Source organism: Trachurus japonicus, chromosome 3 (assembly GCF_045865225.1).
Source record: "Trachurus japonicus isolate A0001 chromosome 3, Traja_1.0".
NCBI classification, from domain to species: domain Eukaryota; kingdom Metazoa; phylum Chordata; class Actinopteri; order Carangiformes; family Carangidae; genus Trachurus; species Trachurus japonicus.
In genome coordinates this window covers 26,456,110-26,466,457 of record NC_140909.1, presented here as the reverse complement: position 1 = coordinate 26,466,457, position 10,348 = coordinate 26,456,110, and the positions used below count along the sequence as shown (strand labels likewise).

Here is a 10,348-nt window from a genome sequence, read left to right as displayed (position 1 = left end):
GCCCACACAGGAAAGGCCAGGACACACACACTCACCACAGACACCTCAGGCCTTCTTACTTGGAGGTTACAGTGCTAACCACTGCACCAACATGCCGCCCTTTGCTGTGCCCCCACTCCTGCATATACGGGGCGGGCACAGGGTTAAAGTCAAAATCCATAAAATGATGCAAATTCACACTGGCATACTTTCTCTATACCACCCACCCCAAGGCAAAACCTGAACACTGTGGACCTGTTCCAAGGTTAGGGTTAGGTCTGTATTTGGAGACTGTGAAACTACTGGCCAACAGTGAGTCAGCCTCCATAATGATCCCCATAGACTTGTGCGTGTGTTGCTGCTGCAGGCAAATGAGTTTTAGCTGAGAAGAACCATTAGAGAATGTCAGAGCACATTAAGCTGATGGAGGCAGAAGATAACAACAACCATCAACCGGGCTCGGGGCTCGGGGCTCGGGGCTCGGGGCTCCGGGTCGGACCTGCACACAGGACCAGATAGGACCTGCTGACTCTGAACCACTAACTGATGCTGGATCAGTTCTTCTGTTTGAGGACTCAGAGGCCAGAGTTTCTACTGAAAATAAGACATTGAAATAAAAATTAAAACAAAAATATCAACAAATAAAATTATTCTAATGAGAATCTTCAGTCATGACTCACTTCACCTGCTGTTAGTTTATTAATATCTGTGATTAATGACATTGATCACTGACCTGTGACCTGATGACCTCAGCTGATGATGTCATGATGTCATCAGCTACTGTGTCATGTGACGATCTCTGCTGATTCGTGATCCAAATAACGCATGTTAAATAATATACAATCTCTGATCATTGATATCTGATCAATACTTGAGTCAAAGAGACATTTACTGAAAACATCTATTTACCTTCCCAGCAGCGGTGGGGGAGTTGGCTGTCAGGTTTAGTTAAACTGAAATTGTCAGCTATAAGGTGTCAGAGGATTTATCGGGCTTTGTTTATTATTGATTATTGGATTTTTAGAACTGCCTATTGATAAAATTGATTGTTGAGTGACACTCCAAACCAGCATCATCCTGCTCTGATTATTTTTACATGCACACACACATGATGGCATGAGGGGACCCTCCCGATTCTCTGAAGGCAGCGAGGACACACCACCTGTTTTTACCTTACTGAAACACTCAGCAGCCAATCAGCAGCCACCAGATGCCTCAGCCTGACCAATCATTAACCTCCCCAGCTGCTGATAATCCAAGTTTCCCAGAGAGAGCTGCTTAAGAAACCATGACCCCATTCACAGGTCTGGATCAGATTCAGATCATGTGTGGATTAGATGTGGATCTGGTGCGGATCAGATCTGGATCAAGTGTAGACCTGGATCCTGGTGATGAGCAGAGACACTGACACGTTTTTCTCAGTTTGTTTTTTGGGAATTTGCTGCTCTGCGGCCTGTGAACTGCTCTGTGATTGGTCATATGCTGGAAACCGCACCCCTCCCACGTGAACACCTGGGGGCTGTTGCACAAAACAAAGATAGCAATTTAAGTCTGGATTTTCCTGTTATCCCAGCAAAATTTTGTTAGTTTAGTTTGGCTGCACCAAAGCAGAGGCATGTTTATTCTGTGCAGCTATAGCCTGCTCCTGACCAGGCTAACAGCCAGGCTTAACTTATGGTGTTGTATTGATTCAGTCATCTGTCCTGTCAGTCGGATCAGAAAAATGTGGTTCACAGTTATTAATTTTTATTAGCACACATTAAAATATCACAGACAGTCAGAGAAGAAGCCTACCTTTATTTCTTGAATTGTAATGTCATCATAATACCTATTTTGTGATCACTAGGCCAACTGTTATATCTATGAAGACTGCTGTTCACATTGTTGTCAGAAGTTTGATGAATAGTTTTTACATTGATTATTAGATATTGATGATGACATTGTGTCAAGGTGGTTTCAATAAAATAATCAGAATCAGAACTGTTTTATTGCCATGAGCAGTAAAGGTCAGTTTACAGCATGAGGAACTTGTCTTGGTGTCAGGTGCAAACATAAATGTACCAAAAATAGAATAGAATAAGAATTTAGAGAATTAAGAATTTAAATAAAATGAAATAAAATCGAATGAATTAAAATATTCTAGTGCAAAAGATACGCATTTAATATATACAAAAAGGAAATATGCATATACTACAAATACACATATACTATATAAAAGAATAGAATAAAGATATATACAAAATACTACTAAATAAGTTATTGTGCAAAATGTTATAGTGCAGAGTGACTGTCCATAGGTTTAGGGTTATTTAGGGGGAACTGGGGCATTGTTCATTAAAATCAGAGATAACTGCAAAATATGAAGTCCCATTCATGTGAATCCTCTTCACAATACTTGATAAAAAAAGGCATCATATGAGGAGGGTTTTCTGACACAAGAGTTTTTTGGGAGAGGTCGGACCCACTGACATTTCCTGATGACGACCTGTGTGACAGATACAGGTGTTAGGGTGGTATCTGTTATAAGTGCAGACTGATGGGCCCCAAGATCCCCACACATAACATTTGAATACACCATCAGAAATGTGGGCATAGCACCAAAATATTTGGCATACGCTGTTATCAGCTTAACTGGCCACAGAAGAATGAGCTTTATCAAAGAGAATGTGTACGTGTAGGAGATTTTCCTAAAATCAGTTTAACCCCCCCCCGGTACTGTGACATACTGTGCTGTGCCTGTTGTCTGACCCATGTCAAGCCAGGTATCATTGTAAAGCTCTCTCTCTCCTGAACAATTATGTAGGCTCCAAAAATTGTCATCTCCTCCGTATCCGCAACCAATCGTAAAAGTACGATTTACATTAACAATCTATGGAATTTTACAGTGCAAGTCTTTAAAGGCTGTTTTCTCAAAATGAGTTTTTCCTCAGACCCTGAAATCTCCACTTCAGCAGCATTTAGAGACACTAAACCTTCCAGTTTTATTCCTGTCTTCTGAAGGTTGTTACAGAGGGGATTGTTGATATATCATTCAAAGCCTGATTTATATAACATTTTATTCCTAAAAACATGGCGAAATTGGATTTTTTTGGGCTGGTGACAGTATTTTCTCATTTACAAAGTGATAAAAATAGATATCCAAAATCCCCTCTGTAAAAACTTCTGACTCTAATATGTCAACAAAATAAAACAAGAATTTTGAAAGTGGCTTTATCCATTTTTCAGATTTAAACATAAAATTTGACAATACTTGTAATACAAAAAATATTTGTCTTAATGTAAGTGATAAACTTGGGAAGTTTCATGGTGATATCTGTTATTTAAAGTGTCTCCCCCAAGACACATCAGAGATCAGACATAGAGATAGTCACACTTATGGCCCGTCCACCTTTAATGACATCACAGTTCACACTCTTACACCACCCTTACAACAATAACAATTGACGACAACAGGGAACAACTTAAACAGTGAATCAAACTCTCAGGGACTGAACCCATTTGAATCAGTTTCTGCTTTAGGGAAAATATCAACTTCTGGATTCACTTGTGTACAACTATATTATGGTTAACACAGGAAGTTAAACACACAGCTTCAACACAACAATTCATAACTGTTGATATATTGTGCTGATGAGTGTGAACAAGAGCTCATATAATAATGATCAGAGCAGCAGAGGAGGAAATATATTTACACTACACTACAGTTCATAGTGTTGATTCTGGGTTCAGATCAAACTGATCTCAGGTCAGAATCAAACTGATTCTGAGTTTTGTGTTTCATATTTTGTCATCATCTATTGTTGATATTATGTTTCATGAACATACTGTGTGGTTGTATGTCATGTGGTGAATCATCCACATGTTATCAACCATGCTGGCCAATCAGAGGGCAGCAGTGCCGGGCGTGTAACCCGTGAGAAGGACGATGTCGCCTCAGGTGTGATAACCAGCTGACGGCTGAGCTGGACAAACCAGCGGACTCTCCGCTGATTGGCCGAGGCCCCATGAAGCTCGAGTATAAAAGAGCAGCTCAGTCTCAACTCAGCATCATCATCATCATGGCCTTCCTCTGGATCGTTTCCTGCCTTGCCTTCGTGAGCGCTGCCTATGGTGAGACACACACACACACACACACACACACACACACACACACACACACACACAATCTTGTCACTTGTCAGGTGGTTTCTAACTCCTGTGATCTGTGGTCCAATCAGGCTGCGGCACCCCCGCCATCCCTCCCCAGGTGAGCGGCTATGCCCGCATTGTCAACGGTGAGGAGGCTGTGCCTCACTCCTGGCCCTGGCAGGTGTCTCTGCAGGTGAGACTACAGACCTCAACAAACAGCAAACCCTCTTCCCCTTCCTCCTCCTCTTCCTCTTCCCCCATTTCTTCCTCTGTGGTTCAGTGACTGACTTCTGTTGTCTCCTCGCAGCAATCCAACGGCTTCCACTTCTGTGGAGGATCCCTGATCAACGAGAACTGGGTTGTGACCGCCGCCCACTGCAACGTCAGGTCAGAACAGCACACACACACTCACGCACCTGGAGATGTCTCACCTGAGTCTGATCCTCAGTGACAAACTGACCTGTGTTTCCTGCTTCCTGTTAGGACCTACCACCGTGTGGTTGCTGGAGAGCACGACAAGGGCTATGGCTCCAACGAGGCCGTCCAGATCCTGAAGCCCGCCAAGGTGAGAACCGCCCATCAACCAATCAGCTTCCAGAACACACCGTCCTCCTTCCCTAACACCACCCTCTCCCACCGTCACAGGTGTTCACCCACCCCAAGTGGAACCCCCGCACCATCAACAACGACATCTCCCTCATCAAGCTGTCCAGCCCCGCCCGCCTCGGCTCCAACGTGTCCCCTGTGTGCATCGCTGAGTCTGGTGATAACTTCCCCGCTGGCATGACCTGCGTGACCTCTGGCTGGGGTCTGATGCGCTACAACGGTGAGTCGCAGTCACAACAGGAAGAGTTTTACTTTGAAAAGTGCAGAGGAAGTGTGTCTGACGCTTCCTGTCTCCCACAGCTCCCAGCACTCCCAACAAGCTGCAGCAGGCCGCCCTCCCCCTTCTGTCCAACGAGCAGTGCAAGAGACACTGGGGCAGCAACATCTCCGATGTGATGATCTGCGCTGGAGGAGCTGGAGCCACTTCCTGCATGGTGAGGCCCCGCCCACCTTCCTGTCTCACCTGTATCACATTCACTACTGTAGTTCCTGTCATTGTGCTGTGCTGCGTTGTGTTGATGACGTCATGATGCTGTGTGTCTCTCAGGGTGACTCTGGTGGCCCCCTGGTCTGCGAGAAGGACAACGCCTGGACCCTGGTCGGTATCGTGTCCTGGGGAAGCAGCCGCTGCTCCACCTCCACCCCCGCCGTCTACGCCCGCGTCACCGAGCTCCGCGGTTGGGTCGACCAGATCCTCGCTGCCAACTAAACACTCATAAGTGAACTGGGGCTGACCCGGTAGTCGAACATAAGAGTGTGAAAAGTGAACAAAATAAAACTGTAAAAAACATCAATTATGCATTTGAGCATTACTTTGTGTGTGTATCTGTGTGCGTGTTAAGAAACTGGTTAATATTCTGATCTGACCAGTTTTCCATCTATTCATAAAAGTCATATCAGATCAATCCTGATTGATCAGCAAAGTTGTGAGAAGAAAAAGAAACAGCAGCCTTAACTTCACAAAACTCAGCGCTAACTCCAGGTGGAGGACTTCCACAGTAACTCCATCAGTAACATACATTTCTCCTCATCACATCCAACACCATTGTTTACCAATCACAATCAACACCAGCCTGCAGGGACTAAACTGACCCACAGTCCCTCTGAGGCAGCGTCAAAACAAGGAGGCAGCAGCAGCCTGATGGAGGGTGAGGGTGGGCGTTAGTGTTGACCAGTTAGCGGAGGTGTTCACCACCACCTTTAACCTCCTGATCTTCATCGCCACCAACACCGAGCTTCAAATTCACCACCATCATACACCTCCCCAACGACATTGGTTTCTTACTTAATTTTCTCTGCATCTATCTATCTATCTATCTATCTATGAGTCACACCGAAAACATTAAACTGACCCAGAACCAGAACTGATCAAGGACAAACACTCTTTACTGATCCTGGTCCTTCTGAGTCTCTGTGCCTCATCACCAAGAGAGTTGCTTTTGCTTTTGCTCTTTACGAAACAACCTTGACGTTTGACCTCACAGATTATTCAAATTACTTGGCTGATGACCTGATCGTCATCATCATGTTTGGGTGTCCATGACGACAGAAAGCTTCATCCATCACACAAACACACACACATACACATATACGTGTGTGTGTGTGTGTGCGTGTGTGTGTGTATTTACATGTTAGTACTTAAATATTTTATTATTATTATTATATTTAATCCACAAATTTTAATTACAGTAATAATAACTACTACCAATAATATTAGTAATAATAATGATTCTAATAACAATAATAACATTTGCAGATTCTTATGTTGTTCATGTTAAGCTGAAGCTGCTGCTGGGAAACACACACATGTTTTAGCCTGGTGACCTTCAACACACACATAGAGTCAGCATAAACACACTGATCACACACTCTATGTGTGTGCTCGTGCACGTGTGTGTTAGTGTCACTTTGGGTTTTATCTGTGCTTTTCTGCTGATATTACAATATTGATATGTTACAGTGATGTTACAGTTTTTCCTCCATTGGTTTGGCTCATTTCTTGAAACAGAAATTACATTCTCAAAACAACATGGACAAACCTCCAAACCACCACGGAATTGAATTTCTCATTCATCTCATCAAATTGCAAATGTCTCAGTTCATCTTTGCAAACGATTAAGTACATGTAGTCTACAGTTACTGTAACACAACTTCCAAGTAAATAGATCTTGTTGATCTAAACTGATTGATTGATTCTCAGTCTAATGGTTGTTCTCTCCAAAACATGTCAGCATCATTTCATTGTATAAGCCATCACATATTGTGAAAATATACGCACATCCCTTGCTTGGGGTGCTGGGCCAAAGGGACAGTAGAAAAGAGAAGAAATAGCCCACACAACCTCGTTTTGCTCCAGAATATTTTACTGACAACGTTTCGGGCTTCTCAGCCCTTCATCGGGTCATCATCATAATGTGTTTCACCCGTGTAGCATAATGTAGACGCCCCCTGGTGACGTCATCAGACGTGGGGTCATTCACAAAATGTTTTTTTCACACACAACAAAGCAACATAGTAGCCTGTGTGAAGGCAGCTTACCAATAGGGAAACATTTGACATTCATACATCATACATTATATCTGAAAGGTCCAAGAACGACATCAGGTTAAAAAAATAAGCCATCACATGCAAAATAGTCTGTTCAATTGTCAAAATTAGTCAAGAACATATGATTACCATACATGAACGCCCAGGAAGGAGGATGGTGACCAGGGAAGAAGTGTTAGTTGGGGAACTCCAGCTTTATTTTCAGCACTGTAGAGACAAAGCCTAGACAAAAGAAAACGTGTACAGTAATCATTGTCAATGAAGGACTGGGCTAAGACTGAGAGGTGGACATGAGAGATATTTCAATGGTCCTCGCCATAGTAACAAAACATCTAAACATTTTGACTTGCAGTGCTCACACAATGCCAAAGGGACAACACATTTTGGGGGCACTGACAATTTATATGAGAAAGGAATTTAGTTTTGACATATGAGTGAACTGTTTTGGGAGAGATATGAACTTTTGCAAGTGAGCTATGGTGTTGTGCTGAACTGTAAGACTGTTTTGCCAAATGATCTTATAGTTTTGAGAATGTAATTTCTGTTTCAAGAAATTAGCCAAACCAGTGGATAAAAACAGTAATATAGAGATGATGATGAGTGTCAGTAAAACATATTTTGTGTAAATTTAGCTCAGTAGGCTATCCCTCCCACAGTTGATGTAATAAAACAATGTAAAATGTAAATGTTCCAGTGTGAAACTAAAGAAACAGTGTTACGGTGATGTCATTGTTGTGCTACATTTTCACCTTGTTTCAATCAACATGAAAGAAAAATTATTTTATGATTGATTAAGTATTGATGGTGTTCAAGACACTTTAATGACTTGAGAGAAACTCACTCTGATGCTGTTTTACATGTTATTTTAAAACCTCTGCAGGTGGAAACTCTGCGTCAGCTGCACCTGTCCATTCTCCCACCGTGCTCTGATAAGACGTCCCCTCCTTTCCTGTCTCGACCAATCACGTTGCTCTGTAGCTGTATAAATGCTCCCTGCTTCCACACTCTCACCATGATCACCATGGCCTTCCTGTGGATCCTCTCCTGCCTTGCCTTCGTCGGCGCAGCCTACGGTGAGACTTTACTGTAACTTAAGAGGAAGGCCTGCTGGGACAGAGGCTACTGTTACCCAGCATGCTCCTCGGAGAAGAGAAGGTTTCTCTTCCTGCCGGCAGGAGGCGCCGTGGCAGCTCAGTTTTTTTATTTTTTTTATGTTTTAGCTCCCTTTAGAACGACACAATGCTGTTTGTCCACTGACATCAAATCATCAATATTCACATTTAACCTTCTGCTGTTGGTGTTGTTTTTCTTTGCTGATGATGTCATGTTGGTGTTACCAGGTTGCGGCAATCCTGCCATCCCCCCTGTCATCACTGGTTACTCCCGTATTGTCAATGGTGAGGAGGCAGTGCCCCACTCCTGGCCCTGGCAGGTGTCCCTTCAGGTAATAACTCACACACACACACGCGCACAAGAACACACACACACACAGGCAAGTGTGTTAACCTGTGCTGTTGTTTCAGGATTACACCGGCTTCCACTTCTGCGGTGGCTCTCTGGTCAACGAGAACTGGGTTGTGACAGCTGCTCACTGCAACGTCAGGTAAACTCCTTCATCATCGCCATCCTCATTATCATCATCATTAGCTTTGCTGTTATTAGTCTTTCACACGCTCTCTCTCCCATGCAGGACTTCCCACCGTGTCATCCTTGGAGAGCATGACCGCTCTTCCAATGCCGAGGACATCCAGGTCATGAGGGTCGGCAAGGTGGGTGACACCCCAACTCCCCTCACACACACAGCTTGGTGTCCTTATGAGTGTTTGTTGTTCGTAACAATGTCAACTCCTGTCAGGTCTTCAAGCATCCCCGTTACAACGGCTACACCATCAACAACGACATCCTGCTGATCAAGCTGGCTAGCCCTGCCAGGATGAACATGCGTGTTTCCCCCGTGTGCGTCGCTGAGACCGGAGACAACTTCGCCGGAGGCATGAAGTGTGTGACCAGCGGCTGGGGCCTGACCCGCCACAACGGTGAGGTCACCTGCAGCACAGCCAACCAATCACAAACCTCACACCTGACATCAGAAATGACATGATGAGTGCAACGCACGATGGTCAACACTGCTCTGTGACCATCAGCAGTTCACTCTGACAGAACAACATCTTGACATTCAACTTATATGTGTGTCTGTGTGTGTGTTGCAGCTCCTGACACCCCCGCCCTGCTGCAGCAGGCTGCCCTCCCTCTGCTGACCAACGATCAGTGCCGTCGTTTCTGGGGCAACAAGATCTCCAACCTGATGATCTGCGCCGGTGCCTCTGGAGCCTCCTCTTGCATGGTGGGTGACAGTGCTGCCAGTGGCGGCACTCAGGTTGATTACCTTGTGTTTGTTATTGTTTATTCATTTGTGTCTGTGTGTGTGGTGCATTCAGGGCGACTCTGGCGGTCCTCTGGTCTGCCAGAAGGCCGGAGCCTGGACCCTGGTCGGTATCGTGTCCTGGGGCAGCGGAACCTGCACCCCCTCCATGCCCGGTGTGTACGCTCGCGTCACCGAGCTGCGTTCCTGGATGGACCAGACCATGGCTTCCAACTAAGTGCATGTGAACAGAAAGCTTCCTGTTTCAACTTGATCATCAATAAATCATTAAACAGTAACTCTGAACCTGCCTGATGTCCTCTGTTGTATTAGCTTATGCGACAGTTAAGGGTCCTGTCACTATGCCTCCAATTGATCATGCGCCCTGGCTACTTGGCCAAGCGGATGTCCCTTTGGCCAAGTGGTTAGCGCGCATGACTCTTACCCGGGAGACCCTCTTCTCCTTGCCACACTTAGTTTAGCATAGCATGTCCTCGGAAGTGGCTCCAGGACAATCTCACACGCAGCACTGTGTGACTCGACCATTAACAAAGTTGGTTCTGTTGGTTTAAAACCAGAGGTGTCTGTTCACTATTCATAGTATCACATCCACTGGCACAAACTGTGACACCATTCTTCTACAGTTCTCTGCACATTCTGTGTAGTGGCTATCTTACGTTCTCATCTTTGTTCTTCGTTTCTTGTTCTTGTTCCCTCCCATGAAAA

At 44.6% G+C, this 10,348-nt stretch overlaps 2 protein-coding genes across 2 annotated transcripts; both read left to right on the top strand.

Moving 5' to 3' along the window:
- Positions 1-4,025: 4,025 nt before the first annotated feature.
- LOC146990048 (chymotrypsin B-like) lies at positions 4,026-5,491 on the top strand. The gene is made up of 7 exons (XM_085767966.1): positions 4,026-4,089; positions 4,197-4,300; positions 4,415-4,494; positions 4,591-4,672; positions 4,753-4,933; positions 5,014-5,147; positions 5,261-5,491. Exons 1-7 carry the CDS (start codon positions 4,038-4,040, stop codon positions 5,420-5,422), a joined length of 795 nt encoding a protein of 264 aa, XP_085624092.1. The 5' UTR covers positions 4,026-4,037; the 3' UTR covers positions 5,423-5,491.
- A 2,781-nt stretch (positions 5,492-8,272) lies between these two features.
- LOC146990047 (chymotrypsin A-like) lies at positions 8,273-9,928 on the top strand. Its single transcript, XM_085767977.1, has 7 exons — positions 8,273-8,333; positions 8,601-8,704; positions 8,784-8,863; positions 8,951-9,029; positions 9,116-9,296; positions 9,471-9,604; positions 9,699-9,928. Exons 1-7 carry the CDS (start codon positions 8,273-8,275, stop codon positions 9,858-9,860), a joined length of 801 nt encoding a protein of 266 aa, XP_085624103.1. The 3' UTR covers positions 9,861-9,928.
- The last annotated feature ends 420 nt before the right edge of the window (positions 9,929-10,348 follow it).

Bases quoted from the DNA above. Each gene is read 5' to 3' on its own strand.
- LOC146990048 (XM_085767966.1), top strand. From the start codon at position 4,038: ATGGCCTTCCTCTGGATCGTTTCCTGCCTTGCCTTCGTGAGCGCTGCC. The intron at 4,495-4,590 runs GTCAGAACAGCA...GCTTCCTGTTAG, and splicing joins GCCGCCCACTGCAACGTCAG to GACCTACCACCGTGTGGTTG. The intron at 5,148-5,260 runs GTGAGGCCCCGC...TGTGTCTCTCAG, and splicing joins CTGGAGCCACTTCCTGCATG to GGTGACTCTGGTGGCCCCCT.
- LOC146990047 (XM_085767977.1), top strand. From the start codon at position 8,273: ATGATCACCATGGCCTTCCTGTGGATCCTCTCCTGCCTTGCCTTCGTC. The intron at 8,864-8,950 runs GTAAACTCCTTC...TCTCCCATGCAG, and splicing joins GCTGCTCACTGCAACGTCAG to GACTTCCCACCGTGTCATCC. The intron at 9,297-9,470 runs GTGAGGTCACCT...TGTGTGTTGCAG, and splicing joins GGGCCTGACCCGCCACAACG to CTCCTGACACCCCCGCCCTG.